General features: G+C 37.5%; 1 protein-coding gene across 1 annotated transcript in view; it reads left to right on the top strand.

Moving 5' to 3' along the window:
• TRPM3 (transient receptor potential cation channel subfamily M member 3) overlaps nucleotides 1-22524 on the top strand; it is a 724277-nt gene that overhangs the window by 483559 nt on the left and 218194 nt on the right. The window contains exons 4-5 of the mRNA XM_064490266.1: nucleotides 12148-12361; nucleotides 15418-15542. Of these exons, the coding sequence (XP_064346336.1) occupies nucleotides 12148-12361; nucleotides 15418-15542 (339 nt within the window). The remainder of the gene's footprint in view (nucleotides 1-12147; nucleotides 12362-15417; nucleotides 15543-22524) is intronic.

Here is a 22524-nt window from a genome sequence, read left to right as displayed (position 1 = left end):
CAGAACCATCATATATTTGCTGTGTGACACAGGAAACATTAATTAAATTCTCTGGGCCTCAGTAATTTATTCTGTTATCTAGGAATAACAACACTACCGTTATAATTATTAAATGAGATGACATATGTAAGTCATCTGGCACAGTATCAGGACACATAATAGATGTAAAATTAATTTTAACTGCAATTTTTACTACTAACATCATTATTATCTGCTTCAGACTCTGAAATTTTTTTAATATTTTGATTAATAATTTGAAGAACATATAGTTGGGTGCATATCTTGGTATATTATTTTAGAAAGTCAAATCATACTTTTTCAGTTAACCCTTTAAGATAATTCAAGAGGTTCTGATTCCTTCACCTCGTTGTTAAGCTCAGAATCTGAAGCTGTGTTGTTTTGTTTATAGTCTGGCCTGTCACTTACTGGTTTATAGTCTGGCCCAATTTATTTAACTCCCCAGTTCCTTAGTTTCCTCACCTGCAAAATGGGGATAGTAGTTCCTACTTTATAGGGCTGTAGCGAGGGTTAAATGAGTCAATATATATATATTAAGTGCTTAGAACAGTATCTAAGCTAAATTAGTATTATGTTATGACTTCTCTTAAGGGTACACTTAACGATAAAGCAAGATACGCAATATTTAAGTCATACAGAATTATATCTAAACACTCACTCTTTGCCTAGTTAGAAAGTCTTGATTAAACCAATTAATTTAGCTGCCCCTGCTCCAAGTAAGAAGATACTAAGACACTAAAACTCTGGTTTAAGCATTGTCTTACTAGACTGGGCTCCAGGCAACTTTTAAAAACTGTCTTAGAGAGCAGTGACATGATGACCCCACAGCAGACATTGGGTCCTTACTCAAAGACCCTTTATCTGGGGCTGAGGTTGTTAAGTTACTTAAAAAAGGGAGTGATGCTGGACTTAATTAGACAGAATCTTATTTGCTTACTCATCATCTCTTCCAATTAATGCACCTAGGTCTCTGCCAGGGATGGAGGGTGATGATGGAACATTGCCCTGTGGGCTGCTGCAGACAGGTCTGGGGAGGGGAGGTAGGCTGGCCAGGACATTAGAGGAGGAGCAGGTGGCTGAGATCCTGTCCCGGGGAGGCAGCAGGAGGCAGGATTTGGGACCATGAACCACATGTGGAGTCAAGGCTCCAAGCCCTCTGCACATGCTCCGTTGCCCCATCAGACTTCACTTACAAAACACAAATTCAAGGGAAAATTTGTCAAGAATTTCGGGACAGCAACTGCAGAGCTGTAAACCTTAAGCACTGCCCTTCTAAGCAGTGTGACTGGGCTGGTCACACGCCCATGAAACCAGTCTCTCCTACCCTAGACTGTCTCATGGCAGTCACTTCAAGGGGAAACTGTCCTTTCTGAGTCTAACCTGACAAACAAGGACCAGTTTTCCTTTTTATTACAATATTACCAATATTTAACAAGTGGAAGTCCCTACTATTCATCCAGACACAAAGAACATTCTGTCCACTTTGGATACTTGCCTTTGAATTATTCTGATTCTCCTGTCTAGACAAAGGGATGGGTTTATCCATAGGTCAGATGTCTTGTTTTATCAGGTGGGACAGTCCTTTTGTGCCAGCCTGCGCCTTCTTCACCTCTTATTGTTTCCAGCATGCAGATTATCAAAGGGAGAAATCAGCAACTGCTGTCAGTTAAAGAGTGCCAGTCTTTAGACGGGGAAGGCATGGTTAAATATTCACCAAGACTGAAGTGAAACCGGTCCACTGACTTAATACATCTTTGGTTCCCTGCTCCTGACAAGAATATTTGAAAGTTAAAATGATTTTTAACAAAGTGGTGAAAAAATTCTAGAGGGCAGATTAACTTTGACCTTCATTAATTTTTTTCTCTAAATAAGGTCTAACATTAACTTTTCCCCTCAAGACCGCCCCAAATGAAGCACTTGGGTCTTCAAAATGCCAGTGTGGTCTGGACAAAATGTGAGGCAGAATCTGACAAAGTCTGGTAGAAGATAAAGTTGGAGAAAAGAGGCTCATTATTAAAATGCTGTGGGCTGGGTGAGAACCGAATTTCGGATATGTATCTGTGTTACCACATAGACATCACAGGACTTTGGTCACCAAAGACACTTGAGGGAATCAGTTCAGTGATTCTCTGCTTGGAGGCTCAGAATAACCTGTGGGGCGACTACAAGTGCCCATGCCCAGGATTCAGTCCCAGAGAGTCTCCTTCATTGGTCTAGGATAGAACCCAGGCTTCCAAAGTGTTTTAAAAGTTAGCCTGGTTATTCTACTGTTCAGCCAGGTTTTAAAAATACTAAATAATACCAATTCCTTGACCTATTTTATAGATGAGGCACCTCGAGCCCAGGAAGTTAAATTATTTTCTGAGAGTCACCCAATAATTTGACAGATAGTTCTTGAACTCAGCATCCTTAGGACTCTCCATCAGTTCCATTTCTTTTCTGTCATGTATGCCTGGTACAGACTGTAGTAGATGTTTTGAAAGGAAGCTAATTACTCTTATGCTTGTAGTTCTGTGTAAGAGTTTTGAAAACTTCGTAGTGGAATTATAAAATCACTAATACTTGATGAGGTTAATTAAATTCAAAAGTAGTGAGCAGGAAGGGTTCCTTGCAAAATTATATCCCAGGTTAGTGGAACCTTTTTCTGAGCCCTTTGTGGTACTTTGTGATATTCTGTCCTCAATTTGACAAACCTCAGTGAAATAGCAGTGAAACCAGCATCTCTCACACTTTACTGAGAAATTGTGACACGGGAAGAAGATAGTCAAAGCTGACAGTGAGGGAAGGATTCTCCTCTTCTCTCCACCAAGCCACATCCTACCAAATGGCATGCCCCACAAAATCCATTCTTGGGCTTTTAAATGACCTGGTACTTCATTCAGATGTGTCTTAAAAATCAGAACATGAGGTCCAAGTAAGAAGATACTAAGACACTAAAACTCTGGTTTAGGCATTATCTTACTAGACTGGGCTCCAGGCAACTTTTAAAAACTGTCTTAGAGAGCAATGGCAAGATGACCCCACAGCAGACATTGGGTCCTTTCTCAAAGACCCTTCCTCATCTGGTGCTGAGGTTGTTAAGTTACTTAAAAAAGGGAGTGATGCTGGACTTAATTAGACAGAATCTTATTTGCTTACTCATCATCTCTTCCAATTAATGCTGTGCTGACTTACGGACCAGGTAAGTATAACCTAATTAAAGACTCGTATTTAAACTTCTCAAATCACCCACATAATTCTCTTCAGGTTTTCTCTTGCTGTTTTCTCTGCTTATTAGATCAAGTCGAGCCCCTTATTACAGGTTTCATATAATTTAGGGAATTATTCCTATGCCTCATTTTCGCACTTAGAGCTCTAACTATTGAATCAGCCAAGATGCAAGCCTCCTTCTCTGAGCATTGCAGATGAGGGCGTGCGAGAGAGCAGGGAAGGTTGAAAGGGAGATACTCAGGAGGGTGGGGAAGCTGTCAGCAGCATCGCATCTGCAACTTTGTTCTCTTAAAATGCTTTAGGATTAAATCTGATTTTTAACAAATTGTCTTTTTTTGCATTATGCAAATTTGATCTGAGAATCATTGACTGACACACACTGAATACAAAATTAAGGAAATCCCACTTCACAAAATGAGATAGCTGATCACTAGACTATGGCTAGCTAAGCAGCTTTATATAGCAAGGTATGGTTTTTGAGGAGTTTTGTAATTGCTTTATTAATTTCCAGTTTCCACCTTTAACCTCTAGCCCATTGAACTGGCAGTACCTTTGGAAAGCCTTTCTGAAACAGGACAAAACTAGAGTATATCACTTACATTTCTGATCTCAAACATAGGCCTATAAAGAAGAAAGAACCAGCCCTCCTCAAGAAACCCATCTTGCCTCTAGAAAATTTTACACAAAAATAATTCTGGCAGAAAATTCATAGAGTACCCCCTGCAACCTGGTCATACGCTCAGTGAAGTTTTATATTATTTCTAAACCTTTAGTTTTGGCGTATTAGCATCCATCACCTGGAAGTACCTGGTATCTAATATTGAAGAATCACAAAAACAACTTGAAATAAATGACAATGGCATTTTCACTCCCAGAGTTTTGTGGGTCATCAAACTGGGAATCCAGTAACAGTGACACCTTACATTTGCATTCCAAGTGTCTTCTTCCCAGGGAGCTGTTGCACGTGTTGAACCACCAGAAGCACTGAGCACTTGCTGAAGAACCAAAGGTTCTGTGGACCTGGGAAGCTGGCACCAGCACAGCTGTCTCAGCAGCCCGTTGCAGCATGCTCCCCCGGCCGCAGCTTCCCTTAAAAGTGCTCGTTCAAAGTGGGGCTGCAGAGAATTAGAAAGTAAAGTGATGGCTGTCGCATCTCTCAACTACTAGGAGAACAGGGCAAATTTCCCATTATAGGCTTGGAAGAAAGGCATCAAAAATCCTGTTAAAATAGATTTGGCTGTAGTTGTTCCATGACTCAGAACAAGCACTGCTTACAAATACCAGTTAATTGTTTCCAAAAATTAAAGACGGCTTTGCAGGGAGCATTAGGATGATCTGTCATCTACCGTTTCCACGAGTGTGGCCACATTTGTTGTTCTGTAGTTATTTTACCTTTCGTTTAAACATGCAGGGCTAAAGAGGTGACTGATTAATTATCAGAGCCAAATTGCTCCACGACAGCTTAAGCTCAGGATCCCAAAGGAAGATTTTTTTTTTTAATTAAACAGCCCTAGCCTGTTCTAAGCAGTAATGGCTGCTTCCCCACTCTCCATCCTTCACCCAGCCTGGATGTTATAAAGAGAAGGACACTGTCTGGTTGGCAACCCCTGTGTGAGCTCCCAGTTTCATGCACTGAGGCCACAGTAAAGTTGAATAGTGCTTTGGCAAATGACTAGTAACATTTCTAATGATGAGGCAGGTAAAATGGCTTTAGGGAAAACTGCAGTTAAATCACCTGCTAAACAAAAGGAAATTTAGTTACCAAAGCACCCTCTCATTCAAACAAAAGAAAAGCTCTGGCTCGCTACTGTCCTTTCACTTACAAAACTTCATTTGTAGATATGTGGCTTGGAACTCAAAATTTTCATGTTCCTGTGAAAATCATGCTAGTGTGTGTTGGCCTCCAAAGCATCTAAGAATTGATCAAATAGTCCAGCTTCAAGTAGAGCTAACTTCCATTTTATACAGCGTCTTCTTTAGATGCTTTTCTAAATCTCATTAGCTCATCACACAGGCTTTCTGCCACCAGACAGGGGCACTAATGATGGAAGTGCAGGCGTGGGCAGCTCAATTTATTTCTAGAAATTAAAATTAGGGACCTAAGGGCCTGTGGGAGAGGGACAGGACAGGTAGCCCAGAAAAGAGGTAGCATCTTCCTTCTGGACAGTACTGTTTATAAAGATGGACACTTGCACCACTCACTTCCCAGGTAACTCAGAGTTGAGAAACAAAGGGCTAGTTTGAAGGGCACATAAAAGAGCTAAAGGCAAGTTATTAAGACCCTGTTGTATGCAGAAGTCATTAATAAAGTAAGTGCTTATAACTATTATTCAATTTACATGTATTGGTTTTTCTGCCATCCAGCCATTTCCCACAATTTAATCTTCATAGTGTCCTGTGTGGTAGTCACGATCCCTCTCATTTCACAGGAGAGGGTCTCAAGTTGATTAGGCGTCTTCCAGTGTGAGAGTCTGATGCCAGAGTGTGATGCTGCCCATGATTAGGAAATCTGCACCTGGGAGCACGCATCACCACATCGGAGCACTGCCCAGGTGACAGAATTTAGTACACACATTAGGAAGATTTCTTGCTATTTGTAAGCAATTAATGAGCTCACAAGTGAACAGTCAAAATTGCTTATCTTGACAACCAAAAATAGCTCCTAATTTCAAATCACACTGACCATTTAGCAGGAATTGATTAATTGCTCAGGGGACAACCATCTATGACCTCGAAGCTGCTGATATGGCACATGAGTTAGATGTTATATCACAAGCCCCTGGAGAGCTGACTGAATAACCTGATTTTTAAGGGTATAAGAATGTAATTTGAAAATTGAAATCTCCAGGTAATCATAAAGGGTTATTTTATCCCATAGTTTTAATTATTCTTTTATCCCTAAACCACTTCCTTGAGTTGCTAAACTATAACATGACAAAAGGTAACAAATTGATTAATTTAAATACTCTCTTTTTTATCTTTTATTCTCCAAGGGAAGACACAATAAATCTAAAATAATGGCCAACATCAAAGCACCAGGGACACTCAGTATTTGTTATTTATCAGCTTCTGGATAACCAGGGGTGGGCTATAGTTAATCGTGTGTTCCTTTGTATAAGAATTCGTCCTGGTCGAAGGAATTAGGTAGTTGGAATTGAGTCATTTACCAGTGGCTGCACTTTCCTATTTATCGTGGCCTGAGTAATTCTTACAGTATTTCCTCCATTCTCTTCTTCGATTTTCATGTAAAATATTAAGTGTTCTTTCTTCCCTTCGGCCCAATGATAAACACAAGACACACCGCTTAGACTCTTTGGTCTGAGGCAGAGTTGTCATCCTTGCTACTCATGTGGTCCCTGGGGAGCAAGTTTGAAATGCAAAACCTCAAGTCCCATCTCAGACCTACTGAATCAGAACCTGCATTTTTTAGGTCCCCCAGGAGAGTTTTCCATGTTGAAGTTTGAGAAGCACAGTGTAACAGTAGCTTTTATAAGGGATGAGATGAGTAGTGAATTATTAGAGAGCTAATTCTGACGTTCCAGTCACTCCCCTTCCCTGGGTCTCAGTGTCCTCATCTGAAAAGCAGAAGAATTGACATAGATGGTTTCTAGTTCCCATGATTGTTAAGACATTTCTCAGCTCTCTTTTATTTCTAAGATTGTAACTACATCATAGCCGATACTGAAAGGCTTATCCAAAATCATTGGTGAGGTCAAACATGATCCCTCCCCTCAAACATCTTGCAAATGGGGAAAAACTGACACATGCAAGAAACAACCAGAAAAAATATATATTAGACGAGATTTGATTGAGAGTTATATTGTGGCAGCATGAGCTTGCATTCTAAGGAAAAGTCAGTAAGAGCCACTGAAAGAGAAGAGTTACGTAGATGAAGTGGTGGGGGGGGACTGGGTTTCCTAGGACTTGGGGACTAGCATTAACCAAATACAGAGAGAAGTGGATAAATGTCTCTAAATAAGTAGGGTAAGGCCAAGTAGTGGGGGCTGAGATAGGCAGGAAGGGAGTTTACGTATGATGTAACAATTTGAATTGAGAAATAATATGATCAAAAAGAAATTGGGGGGATAAATTGGGAGTTCGAGATTTGCAGATACTAACAACTATATATAAAATAGATGAACAGCAAGTTTCTACTGTATACCACAGGGAACTATAGTCAATATCTCGTAGTAACCTTTAATGAAAAAGAATATGAAAAGGAATATATGTATGTATATGTATGACTGAACTATTATACTGTACACCAGAAATTGATATAACATTGTAAACTGACTATACTTCAATTAAAAAAAAAAGAAATTAGGGACGGAAGTCTGCCTGTTGGTGTCTTATGCAGAGCACAGGCTTAGAGAAGCCATGAGGACTATTGTCACAACTCAAACTGACATCCTAGTAAAGAACATTCATTTCTTTTTTTTCTGTTTTTTTTTTTTTTAAACTGAAGTATAGTCAGTTACAATGTGTCAGTTTCTGGTGTACAGCACAATGTCCCAGTCATGCATATAATATACATACATTCATTTTCATATTCTTTTTTATTAAAGGTTATTACAAGATACTGAATATGGTTCCCTGTATAGAAGAAATTTGTTTTTATCTATTTTTATATATAGTGGTTAACATTTCCAAATCTCATTACAACTGAAGCAATAAAGGGAAAGGCGCAGTTGAGAACACTGTCTGAGAAATGGATCATCAGGACTCGCAGACTGTTTGCTTGTAGTTGAAGGAAAAGGAGAAGTAAGGAGAGAGGAGGCATTTATGTTTTTGAGGTCAAGAGCAAGGACCTGAGGTGTGAATCCTGTCATCATCACTTAATAGCTGTTGAACTTACTGTCCCCATTCAGTAAGATGTGGATGATACCAGCCTTTTCATTATTGGGAGGAGTCCATGAAATGACACATAAAAAGCCCACAGCATATATGTGCCTGAAATACAGGGGATTTGGTTGTAGGTTTGGGGGGGGGGGCGGATTCCTCAGTAGTTAAGAAATTGAGAGCTGAGAGAAATAAGAAAAAACAGCGTATAACAACATGAGTTTACACAGACCAGACACTGAAATCCTCCGTTTCTTCCTCTGTAAGACAGAGAGCTGAGACCCAGTGATCTAAGGTCATTCATTCATTCCCCTACTGGAGCACTTATTAACTAAGTAACAAATATCAAGCAAACTTTTTAGTTTCCTAACTAGGAAAAAGATTAGACTAGTTCAAAAGGAATTTTAACATGATCACTAGATTTGTTGGTCATTTTCCAGTGAACTGCTCACATGATCAGTAAATTGGTTCCTTATTGGTAAATTGTTTATGTAACTTTAGAAGCCCCAAAGCAAATTATTTACCAAGTGAGACTTATTCCTAAAAATGCATGTAGGTTATCGTTATTAATTACTATATGTAATTGAACTCCATAATATGTTACTTAACTGCGTTAAACTTACTGAAATTATTATACAATCTCTGTAGTGATTTAGTATAAATTGCACTCTCTCTTCACACTAGGTAAGTTAATAATGTATGCATATCTGTATCTCATGTTATTTACGTGGCTGAATGAAATAAATGTCCAAGTTGGGATGCTCAGTGAGGCAACTTGAAGTTCCAAAAGCCATAATCACACTGTTTATCTTGTTCTTCGAAACAGTACTATTCTCATAGTATTTCCCTAATCCCTGGAACTGCACTTTAAAACTCCTCAGAAATGTTAGGAACTAATATTTAGGCTTACAAGGGGCACATAATTTTAGAAGTATCTTTATACTTTAGATGTTTTTCTGTATTTAAAAGTATAACTTATATTTCACCTTAGAAAAATGTGGGTCCTTATTTAATTGGGTTTCTTTTTGCAGGAATAATTGAGTGATATATTAAAGTTATTGAATAAGAGAGCAACAACTTGCAAAGCAAATTCTTACCATCTCTTACACTATGTCTTCTTGCTTTGTATAGTTTGGAAGCCTTTTGAATCCCGGTTCTAATTTATTTCACTAAATAAATTCTAAATAAATTCTAAATAAATGAATAAAATTTATTTCACTAAATAAATTCTAGAATTAATCAAAATGATACAAGTTTAATCTAGTAGAGCCACTAAATTTTAACTACTTCAGTAGCATGATTTCAGTGTACAGGCACAGAAAATATTTTATTCTTTTATATAGCATTCATTATCTAGCTAGTTTTCTTATAAGCAGTCATTTGATGAGATGATACATATAGCAATAAAGAGATAATAAAGATGTTTTTATTTAAGAAATAGCACTGCAGTATCCTCTCTCCAGCCCCAGGCCTCCTGGCATGGCATAAAAGAGCACATCATTTTTGAAGATTTCTGTTGATAGGTATCTGAAAGTTCTTGCCCTCTGTGCAAGAGTTTGTGCATAAAATATACTATTTCTCATATTGTCAACTCTAATTGATATAAATTGCCAGCCTTTAACTCTTTCCATTTTAGAATAGATTTTTGCCAAGTAGATCAAATCAATATAGAACCAACTTACTAGATTCTAACACCGCTTTGGTGTATGGGAAATTTTAGCTCTTCGGTATTTCTTGACAAACCTGCTTATTTTATCAAGCTACTTTAATATTTTCTATGTTTACCTCACATTTCAGCTAAATATGTTTAAAATATACTTTAACAAAGAAAGTTGACATACAATTTTTGAGGTTTCTGCAACAATGGGGTCTCCCAGAACCAAAAATGTTACAATAAACTGTCATCTCCTGGATAACTCTTAATTATTTATACACCTAAAAGCATATGTTTGTATGATTACATGCCAGTCTGCTCTTTTTGTGGTTATGCAACTTCAACATTAATATTTAACAAATTCCAGAATTAATCAATACTTTTCTCTCCCACACAATATATAGACTTTAAAATGCTTTAACTCTGATTACTACTCCCTAATTTATATGCTATATTAACCTAGCGCTTTTTTTTATATTACATAGTGCTTTAGTTCTATCCCTTTCCACCATAAGTTAGACACTCTTATCATTTCATATTTTACAACCAATACTTTTTTAGATTTACCATGAACGTGCTAATGTCCTTGAGTAGTATTTTCTCTTGTATCCCAGATCATCCATCTGGGATCATGTAACTTCTGCTTCCTACACGTAATTTAAAATTTCCTTGAGTGAAATCTAATAGAGGTAAATTTCTCAGTTTGGGTAGTTGAAAAATGTCTATCATTTGCTTTCATTTTGGAAAGATATTTTTGCTGAATTCTACAGTGACAGCTCATTTCTCTGCACAGTGAAGATACTGTTCTGATCTCCATTGTCACTTTTGAAGAATAAGCCTTCAGTCTAACGACCATTTATTTGTAGGTGATCTGTCTTCTTTTCTAGCTGTTTTGGAAAGACATTCTCCCTCCCTTTAGTGTGCTCTATGAGACGTCTGTGGGTGGGGTTTCCTTCTATTTATCCTGCTTAGGATTCATTGAGCTTCCTGGATCTGAGAATTCGTATCTTTTAATAATTCTGAGAAATTTCCAGCCAGTCTCTCTTCAAGTATTTCCTCTTCCCCATGGTCTCTTTAATTTCTATCTAGAATTCTGGTTATCTCCTCTAAAGTTCTCAGTTTTTCTTCTGTTTTCAATTCTTTTATCTTTCTAGGCTGTATCTGCTTTATTTCTCTGAATCTATAGTTAGCACATCTGATGGCTAGTTTCATTTATCCACTGTATTGTTCATTTAAATTATTACATTTTAATTTCTAAAAGTTCAGTTTTCATTCTTTTTCAAATGTATGTGGGCATTTTTTTTTTAATAGTCTCTGGCCTCTTATTTATATATTCAAGCTTCTCATTTACGTTTCCCAACATATTAAATATAGCTTACACTTGAGAGTGGAGCCCTTTGAAGTATCCCAGCTTTGTGTGGGGTCTCCCCTTAGACTCCCTCACACTGCTAAAGCTATAAAAGCAGATGCTCCAGCTCTTCCAAGGTTTAGAAGAAACCCTCAGGGCCAAAGTCTGCCTTGGTATTTCCTTACCACCTGAGGTTCCAACCTCCCTTGGTTTAGGAATCTGAATATTCCTTCTTTTCATGCCAACTCAGCCATGCATTTCAAAGGCGTTCAAGTACATTTGCCCAGTATTCTAGTTGTTTTCAGCTAGAGACAAAATCTTTATTTAATGAAACTGAGACCTAAATGGATATCTATATATGTGGTTATATAGATTTTATCATCATATATATTTTTAGTATTTTATTTGTATGATGTGTCATAACTTTATTTCCAGCTGCCTCTGGTAAACCCTTGATATCTGCTGTACACTTTAATTTTTTTCAACTATTCTACAAGAATAATTGGCATGCCTTTTGTCACTTCTCTTTGAAAGGTAAAGAAAACATTTGGTATGCAGTTATTATAGATTTAAATAAATATAACCAGCTGCTACCTTATTTTAAAATTCTCATTAAATTATGTAGAACTGTGGAATTCTTCAAAAAGTCTCAAAATAATAGGGTCACAGGAACAGTTCTATTGAGATCCAGTTGATATAAAGGGTTTACTTATATTGAAAATATTAGCAACACTTGAACTGTTGCACAAATACGAAGACTGGTAAAATATAAATATGATTTCCTTTGAGCAAAGAACTCATTCCAGGGAGTGCTGTGTTTACACTGCATTTTAGAAAGTTAAATTATCTTAAAGTTTGTAGTCATTCACAATTTCAAGAAAACCTTTTTAAAACAGTGAATCCCTTTGTTTAATGAAGGCTCCTTTGGTAAAGTAATCAATTTGCCCCTTTTAAAAAAATCTAATTTATTATGAGATGTTTTCTTCAAGTCACTACACATATCACTGCAATCAACAGAGAGCAGCAGCCCCAGCCAGCCCCGCCCTGTCTCCCTAATCGATGGCCGTTTTTCTTCTAGTATGTGCGAGTATCTTTCGATACAAAGCCTGATCTTCTCCTACACCTGATGACCAAGGAATGGCAGCTGGAGCTTCCCAAGCTTCTCATCTCCGTCCATGGGGGCCTGCAGAACTTTGAACTCCAGCCAAAACTCAAGCAAGTCTTTGGAAAAGGTCTCATCAAAGCAGCCATGACAACCGGAGCATGGATATTCACCGGAGGGGTTAACACAGGTAATTGAAGTGGGACAGAGAAGGACAATGTGAGGCCAGGAGAAAGTTGTGACTAAGATAATTTTCTCCGAAGGTTAAATATATTGACATTCCCCGACCCCACCTTGTCCACCTGCCCTCTGTGTCCACACTTACAGGTTATCTCTCCTCTCAGCGATTCTCTCTCTTTCCTCCACCTACATAACTGTAATGTTATTTCTCAACCAAGAAGAATTGCTTACACATAAGAAACAGATTGTGGTATTTAATACTTGACTGTATAGAATCCGTAAACATGACTAATGGAATTTCAAGAGTATTTTCAGTACCTCAGGTTGCCAAAGAGGCATCCAATAATTTTTTAAGGATTAACTTTTGCTCTAAATTGGAGACTCTGCCTCTGTTCTTTAAGTGATTTCAAGTTTGATGCTAATAGCATTTAATTTTTGCAAAATGCCTTTTCCATCGGCAATATATATGTTGTGACAGCAAAGTCTGGAGTAGTATGTGTTTATTATTTAAAATATTTCCTTCATTCAACTCTGCACTAACAGAAGACACACCCCACTCTGAATTCCAAACAGTTTTTTCTGCCTGCCAAATGAGTTTCTATATCGTGATCCAGGGAAGCTGTCAAATCAATTCCTACAAATGCACTCAGAGTTAAGCACTTACCTGCAGAACATTATGAATGCACAACAGATAATGGAATGGATGCCTGTAAATTGGTTTTGACGTATTTCCCCAGCCAGAGTCAGAAGTGCCAATGGGAAGAGACAGTTAATGCTGCAGTAAGTTCATTCAAACTTGTTTCAGGACTCAAAAGTCTGCACAGGTGGACACATCTGGAGTTGGTGGGGCATTCTAAACAACCCTCCACCAACTAGTTTTAAATAAAATTTTAGCTCAATGTTGTTTATTCATTTGTTTGTAGTTTAGACGGTGTTTAAGCAAGACCTGCACTCAGAATTCTCTGCAATACCTAGAATTTGTGAACATTCAGCACACAACTCCACAGGCTCATCTCTGCAGTGAACTCTGCACATCACCTGTGCTCATCCTTGTCATGTGAAACCCTGACTCAGTGTCTCAGCTAACATCTTAGAGTGACCTGCTCAACTGGCTCTTTACTGTTTATTTTGTAGTAATCAAATATCTACAGAGCAGTTTTCTCTCATGGCTGTTCAGGCTTTAAGCTCCAACTTTTACTCACAGCTTTTTTTGTTTGTTTGTTTTTAAATGGAGGTACTGGGGATTGAATCCAGGACCTCATGCGTGTTAACCATGTGCTCTACCACTGAGCTATTTCCCTCCCCCATTATTCACAGCTTTTAACAGGCATCATTCACCTATGATTATTCAGTTTTTCGCTTTTCTGGCAAAACCTGCACCTTGTACGGAGACCAACTCAAAGGTTTTTAAAGAAATTCTAATCAATCTTCTGTTTCAGAAAACTCGGAACATTGCTTATTGTTTTTCTTCTTTTGTGGAATGCATCCAGTAGCAGAAGAAGAATTTATAGCATAAATATTGTAAACCAAAAGGTTCACTTCTGCCTCTCTCCAGGCATAGTGTTCACTCCAGTACCCAAAGTGAGTTTCCCATGGTGGCACACTCAGCTTGGGTAAGAGGCATCGGTAGAATTGTGGCCAATGGAGGGAGGCACTACCATGAAGTTAAACTTCTTGTCCAGGATTGGTCCCTAAAGGAGTTTTGCATGTAAATAGGAAAAAATTTAATGCTAGTATTCACAGTTTTACTCTTGTGTTTGTCTGTCTTTATCAGTACTCTCATTTGGAAGATCCATACATAAGCTAGTAAGTGAAATTGATGTTCTTCTCAACACTCCCAGCGCAGCTCAACACGGATTAGTGGCTCTTTTCACTATTCTGTTACTTGATTTCTTTAAAGAAAGCTCTTTCCATTTGATCTTACGAATATTGCAGAATTGAGTTCTTCGCCCATGCCTGTTCACACGCTCCATGATTAAATTGCCTAGTGTGTTTTGTGTGCTTGTTAGCTGAGTACACGGTTTCTGAGCCCTGATGTTGTGCTGGCACCTGAAGCACACGGAGAGAGTGCAACCCTGACCTCCAACCTTCTGCTCCACGAATTTTACTCTGAGAAGAGACAGCCTCACGTGCAGTTATGAATCACAGAAGACTATGAAGTGACATACTGAACTATTCAAAATGTATAAACTGCAGTCCTTGTTAATTCATCTTAACTGTGAAGGAATCCAGTCCAACTCAGGTTTCATATAGGAGGCAGCATGAGGTGTGATTTTTTTTCCTTGAAGAATGGGTGGAAACATGTTTTCTTAGAAAATATATTTTATATCCTCTGTTAAAGTGATCACTTGAGAGGGAATTTGAAAGATTGGAAACTGTGTCTTCTTTAAATGGTTTAGAAAAAGATAAGAGGTAGGTTCCCCACCATCTTGTAAACTGACTTTCCTCTCTCATGGTGATGGAGGAGGCCATTATGACAGAATGGGATAATATTCGAATGATGAAGATAAAAAGGTGTATTTATATATTATTAACATGAATTTTCCACAGAATAGATCAACATTTTCTTTACAAGCAGAGTCTCCACTTTATATGTCCATAAATAAGAAGGTGAAATCAAGATGAACAAAATCTGAGCTAAGTAACTACTCTACTTGAATGACCCTAACTCATACACAAACTGTGATGTAGATTTAATATAATATTACATATGATGCTTTTATAGGATATAGTTATGCTATTAGTCCTTAGCTATACTAACACATCGTTATGCTTGTAATACAAGAAAAAGATTCTCTAAGTTTAAAGAATTGTATTTATTTTTTATAGGCATTGTATGCATTTTTTCATATGAGATAGAATAAGAAATGCATTGCTAGTGTTAATGTACAAGTCCAGCAAATGTATGTAGCATTAGAGCTCCAACTTTATGTTCCCTCCTAAACACATGTAGTTTGTGTAAAGTGTTTATATTTAGGAAAAAACTGTTATCATAATTTCCTTTAGAAAAATAGAAAGTAATTGCTTTAAAAGACAAAAGTAATACTTCTCTTTTTCCTCTTATAGGTGTTATTCGTCACGTTGGAGATGCCTTGAAAGACCATGCATCTAAGTCTAGAGGGAAGATATGTACCATTGGTATCGCCCCTTGGGGAATTGTGGAAAACCAGGAGGACCTGATTGGAAGAGATGTAAGTCCTGGGGGCTGCCCCTGAATGTGACTTCTCATAAAGGTGTTATTAAAAGAGTAGAATAAAATTAGAATTCAAAATATGCACGTTAGACTACTTTGTCAGTCCCCACTTCCCAAAACGAAACTGACATTAGGAATAGTTAATGGGAAGCCATTTATTTTCCAGAATCTATCTATGTGAACTCCATGTCAATTCTCATGATCAAGAAACGTCCTAAGGAAGACTTGTCAGCTACCCTCTTGGTCTGAATCAAGCAGTGGTCTTTTACCACCCATCAAATTTTGCAAGTGCTCTTGGCACAATTATGTTAAGATTAATTAACAGCATGAACTCATTGACTGATATATTAAATGAGGACTCTCCTCACCCAGGTCTCCAGCTTCTTTATGATTTCAGTGCCCTTCACCCAGATCAGGAGGCTGCAGAGGGAGATTATTCCCATTCAGACTTGGGCTTCCCTGGTTGGCCTTTCTCTTGCTAAATGCTTGGGTGAGGAGTGGGCATCGTGGGATCTGTATTACTCCCTCTGGAACTACTCAGAAGCCCTTGACCAAACTCAGCAGGGTGTCAGCATCTCCTTATTCTGATGTCCAGAGCCACACACTGACCAATCAATCAATAATTTTGCCAAAGAGAATTTGGTCTTATTTTCTCTGAGTCTCATTTCCATTCCTTCCGGGGTCTCCTTTTTGCTTATTTGTTGAAAACCACAAACAAGTCATTCCCAACCTCCCTTAAAGGGTTTTTCTCTCCTACTAACAACACTTTTCCTCTAGGTAATACTTTCTGAAATTCCATTGATAGGCGTTAAGTTAAACTATGTACACAGATTGCCATGCATTATTCATTTCTTTTTTCCCAGTAATTTTAGTCATTATTTATCAGTGCTTCTCTATATCAGATCAATACAATCCTCCCTTCTCAATCTAGACCTGCCACTGAGTATAATAAATGTACTTAGTAGTTTTTTCTAAGTAGCATGAGGTCTGTCTGAACCAAAAAATTTTCTAAAAAATCAAACAGGTTGAGAGGTAACTGGTCCTAAACTGTTTCTTCTATTGTTTGGCAATATAGTGAAACCATTCTATTTGAGTGCAACACAATATGTGCAATTTTTTAACACAGTGCAAAATACTTCGAATTAAAAAAAATCACATATCATGAAATGTAAGCAGTAAACATTCTTTGAATCTTTCAGAACCTTCATTTTAAGTGAAAAGAAATGTCCCATATCTATACTACCAAATTACATGTAAAAACACTAATTTATGCAGAATATGTAGAATAAGGAATGAGATAGTGTTATCAGTGTAATAATGTTCTCTTGACTAAAATTTACTTGCTGTTTTATATCACACACAAACCGTATTTCTCAAACAGCAGTTCCCAAAGTGTTATGTTGGCAGAACTGACTAGGAAAGTAATATTAATTTTTTTCAGCATATCTGGGGCTAGTCTTTGATAGAATATATTTGGGTTAACACTTGCCTTAGATTCCAAGTTGGCTTTTGAATATATATCGATTGTGAACTAGAACAAACAGAGTTCTTAAAGAATTAGAATACATTAAAATGCTCCTAGTACCAAAAGCATCTGGTAGTTCATTTCATTAACAAACGAATTAACGATTTAAAGTGTGATGATTCTGTAGTCATTGTTAAATGTTCATAGTTCCAGCTCTCTTGAAACTTGAGTTGTTATTTAACTTTGTTGGGGCGGGGGCATTTTGGAACGTTCTCACTCAGATGAATTATGAATAAATGGAAGCTGTTTTTTTCCTTTATTCAAGATAGAGTGACTATATAATTACCTCAGTTGCCTAAACATTTGTAGAGAGTGCTGGCCTACTGCCTTTCTGTGTCGCTTTGTTTGTTTGTCTTCTAATTCCATGTGATTTCAGAAACACAATACTTTTCTTGCCTTGCTGCATAGGAGGAATCACCCCTAATTCATTTTCCTCCAATTCTGGCTTTTTTTTCTTTGATGCCACCTCCTTTGGGCTCCTCTTTTTCACTCTCCTTTTCTTTCTCCCTGTGTTTCTCACCAGTTCTTTGCCAATAGGAACGTATGTGTGTGCCTGTGCCAAAGGACTGACTTACACAGTCTGCCTTCCCAGGGAAAATCCCAGTGTAGAGGGTAGAAAAAGCCACACATAAATCCAGAAAAATGTGCACATTCATCGTCCCTGCTCACAGGGTTCAATAAAGGCAAGCCACGGCTCACAAAGACCCAAGTGAGATCTAAGGGAGACCAAGAAAAGGAAACAGAACTGGCAGGTTGTAGAGAGCACCAGGAAAACAGTTATATTTTAGTTTTCCAGTTAATCTTTGACCAAGTTCTGTTGAATGTCAACCACTCTGGCATATTCCCCCCTCAAAATTGGGGAACCAGAATATACCTAATATTGCTTAGGCTCTTTTATGATAATAGAGTTTGTTTTTCAAGTTGTAAATTATTTGGTGCAAAAGGGCTGTTTTTGTTGTACAAGATTTATGACATAGTTTGAGGGACATTTTTATATGTGTTTTTTATTCTAATGTGATAATTAAAAAGGAATATGATGTTAAGCTTTCATAAAAAGAAGTATTTGAATGAAATATTGGTGACTACTGGTGAAAATCCCCCGAAAATTCATTCAAGTAGAAGTGTTGTCTGGCAAGCTTCTGAAGTAGTTGTAACTATTTTCATAGCTAGCTTATTTTAGTGCCTTCTATCCTTTTTCTTCCATTTTATATAAACAAACTCATATGTAATAAACATCAAAAAAGAAACCTTTTAGTATCAGGCAGGTAGCAGAGAAAAACAACTAACACATTATTAAAATTCTTTACCACTGCAGAATTCTATCAGAATGCAATCGTTTGAAAACATAGGCTTGTTGCATTTTTGGTCAAGTCTATGTCTATATTCCAGAGTAAGATTGAAGTGGCACAAAGTAAATGTCAAGGGAAATACAGGAAATTTACTTGAAATAAATAGAAGTACAAGGATAAAAGAAAGGCCCCATATCTTACGCCAGGTACTTTATTACTGTTGATTTATATCCAAATTGATAGAAAATCTAGATTATTTTATTTCAGTGGGACTGTCTCCTAGATTTTAGAATCTGAACATTCAAGTACTACTAGAGTAATTTTATTGACATTGCAGTTGCTGTTCATCTTAGAATTGGAATATCTCTTTGAAATGGGATCATAAAGGTAAATACTCGCCCTAAAAATAAAGAAGAAAGATTAATTTGCCCTAGGGTCTGCTTCTAGATATTCTGAAGCATTTACCTGCCTTCAAGTCTTACCTTTTAACTAAACTTTAAAGTTACAAGGCATGCATCTTTGGATTCTCAGAGTCCAACTTAGAGTCACACACAAAGAAGGTACTCTAATAAATGTGGATGAAGATGGATTGGCCATAGTGAAATTCAGGCTTCAGGGGAAATAAACATAATGGAAAAAATATAGCAATAAATCTTAATCTAGTTCACAACTTTACCACAACTTCATCTCTATTCATGTTACGGAGCTTGATCATACTATTGTGACTAGAGTCAGGGGATTTTTTTAAACCAGGCATCTGAATATGAAACTATTTTCTTATGCTGCAACTCAAGGTGGGAGGTAGATGGTGAAGCCTCTACGTGTTGGGTATGGGGCAAAGAAATGTGAAAGCAGAAGAGGCCCTTCTCTAACATCTTTGAAAGATGCATGATTCACCCAACTGAGTGATAGAACTAGCCTTGATTCTTTACATTTAAATACCTTCAACTCTGTTTAGCCAAATTTTTCAATTAATAGATCAAAACAACAGACTTTGATGAGCAATAATGCTGTGAATACTGAGATGGTAACAAATTTTTTGTCCTGCCATTAGACCTGAAAATGAATATTGTTCAGCTCTCAAGAGCAACTCCACCTCTGTGAACTTTCCATATTATTCCTACTGCCCCTTTCTTCTATGGCAATCCATGATCCTACACTTTAGTAAACTAAGCTCGAGTCTCCCTTCCACCAAGACATCTTCCCTGACTTCACCCATGATGTCATATCCCTGATTATAATTCTCTCACAACTGTCTTCTTCACAAACTTAATTAAAACTCCTCAGAAATGGGGATTAAATTGTTTTCTTTGTTTCTTGTTAACCACTAACATAATACTTTGCATGAACATGAGGCATTGACTTAATCTCACTTAAACTCTGTAAGATTTGATGTCTTCATCTCTAAGTGGACTATGAAAACACTTGCTCTATCTTTATACAGCTTCTCTGAACATAATCATAATAATAGTTATTATAATTTATTGAACTCTTATTTGAAGAAGCTCTCTATAATTGCATATATTAGCCTTCTGAGATATGTACTATCCCATAAGGAAACTAAATAAAGTTTAGAGCCAAGATCTAGTGTCTCCAAAGCCCATACTCTTTAACTAGTAGTATGCCAAGTCATTTACAGAAAATAGTTAATGCTACTATATTTTTATTGTTAGTTGAGATACTGGAAGATATCTTATGCCTGTAAATTGAACTCAAAAGTAGTTCAATGATTATTATGAAAGCGTCACCAGTGGAAAGTCAAGAAAGAACTTCCAATGAAATGTGATTTTCATATGACTCATTTCAGACTTAGATTGTTGCTTTAGAAAACAATCTGACCAGAATTGTTTCAGGTAATTGAACAGTTTTGAAGCTTTTATCATTTGTCTTTTCCCCACATTTAGGTTAACAAAAAACACATGTCAAATTAAAAATCTAGACATGATCACAAGAAAAAACACTTTTCATTTTAACTTGAGGATGAAAATTGTGTTTGGGTAGATCTCTAACACATCATCTTATGTGGTTATTAAATTTTCTTGACATTCAATGATATCTTCTATTTTCCCTGAGCTATAGATTTATTCCCAGAATTGTATAATCTTTAAGAATTATTACATTTAATTGGAAAGTGTTCTTTTGATGTCATTTTATATTTTAAGCCAAGGAAAATAAAGTTTAATAACACAACTGATTGATAATTCTAGTCCAGTTTCCAACTCAGTAAATTTTTCACTTACTTCCAATGCAAGCCAAATATGACTTGATATTGTAAGCTCAGAAAGCCTCCCAATAGTGGTCCTTGCATGGTGTTTATTAGACTTATATGACTAGGTTAGATAAGATCTATTCAGAGGATGTGAGAAGAAAAGTTCAGGGATAAGGAGACCCACCCAAGTCTGTACAGTTACAAAGGAGCCAGTGCTAGCTAAACCTAGACCACACTCAAGTTCAGGGCTACATTCAACTACTTGAGAAATATAGTTCCAGTAAAGACGGTGTTGAGTTTGGATTTGGACATGTTGATTTCAAAGTCCCTTTGAAATATCTATGTGAAAATGTCCAGCAGGACAGTGGGTATATGAGGTAGAAGCTTAGGAATAAGATCTAGCTGCCCACATAGATTCAGAAGGCATCTGCATGCAGATGACAATTAAAGCCATTGCAGTGGATGGGATCACCAAAGGAGAGTATGCAGATTGATGAAAAGGAGGATCTGGTGATATCCTGGATCCTGGATCCTGGTGATAGCCAATATTTAATGACTGAGCAGAGGAAAAGCAGCCTGCCAAAGAGACCAAAGGAAGGGCCAGAGATAGGAGCAAAACCAGAGAGTGTTATGGAAGCCAAGGGAAGAGTGTGCTTCAGAAGGGTGGAGTGAAAGGAATGCTAAGTACAACTGAGAGGCTAAGGAAGATATGGACTTAGAAGTGTTCATCCAGTTTATCAAGACAGACATCATTGGCATCATTGGTCAAAGCTGTTTCAGAAGAATGATGAAGTGGCAAGCCACATTTCAGTGGGTTGAAGAGGGAAAAGAAGAAGTGGAGATGGAAGGTAGAAACTACCTTTTAGAGGCTTGGCTTGGATGAGGATCAGGGACATGAGTAGCCAAAAGGAGCCATAATTTGAGGGATTTTTTTTCTTCAGAATGAGAGACTTGAATTTGCTTGTATGTTCATGGTAGAAATGGAGTTAGGAATGGAGAGGCAAAAATTGATGAAATAAGTCCTAGAGTGGCTCTGCAGTGATGGGGCCGAGAGCTAACGGGGAGATGAGCCATCTGTACCCTGGTAACCAGAGGAGAAGAGGAAGGAATATGCAGGCAAAGCGTTGGTGGCAGGAAGTTGAAGTTAACTGGTGGTTTATCATTTATCCCTGAAATAATAACAACAATAATAATATCAACACTTTTGTAGAGCTTGATAAGTAACAGCATCTGTCTAGGCACTCTGCACAGATAGTCATTACTTCTCACAATGGCACTCAGAAGTTGTTATTTTTAGTATCACTATCATTCTTCCCATTTTACTGATGGTGAAACTAAACACAGTGAGATTAAGTAACTTGCCCAGTGTTACAAAACTAATGAATCATGTAACTGGGATATAAACCTACGCCACCCAGTTCCCAAGATCATATTCTTATCTCTTATTGCAATACTTTGCTTCTCCGTTATAAAAACAGCCATCATTTACGTGAGTTCCTATGTGGATCATTTCCTGAGTTTTATATCTCATTTAATCCTTATGATGCCCCAATGAGGGAGTTATAATCATTATTAATCTCCATTTACAAATAGAGACATTGAGACACAGAAGGTAAATAACCTGCTTAGGGTCACTTGACTGGCAGATGTGTAAGCACAGGAGTCAGATCACCTGCAGAACGAGGAAGGATAGTGTTTGGGGTAAGACTATGAGGAGAGTGGAGGGTAGCAGTCCTAGCCCCAAAGGAGAACCAGAGCCAGGACTGATCAGAGCCCAAGGAGGGAGTATCAGGCAGCTCAGAGGACCCAAGGAGGCTTGAGGTCATGAAATGATGATGCACCAATGAATCCAGAATAGAGGGAAGAAAATATGTTTTGAAGTCTCAAAAAAGATGGTAGTAATACACTGTTATATTAGTTATCTATCACAGTGTAACAAATTACCTCCCAAAACTTC

This window comes from Camelus dromedarius, chromosome 10 (assembly GCF_036321535.1).
Source record: "Camelus dromedarius isolate mCamDro1 chromosome 10, mCamDro1.pat, whole genome shotgun sequence".
Taxonomy (NCBI): domain Eukaryota; kingdom Metazoa; phylum Chordata; class Mammalia; order Artiodactyla; family Camelidae; genus Camelus; species Camelus dromedarius.
Note: the sequence above shows the minus strand (reverse complement) of the source record. Positions and strands in the feature narration are given on the sequence as shown.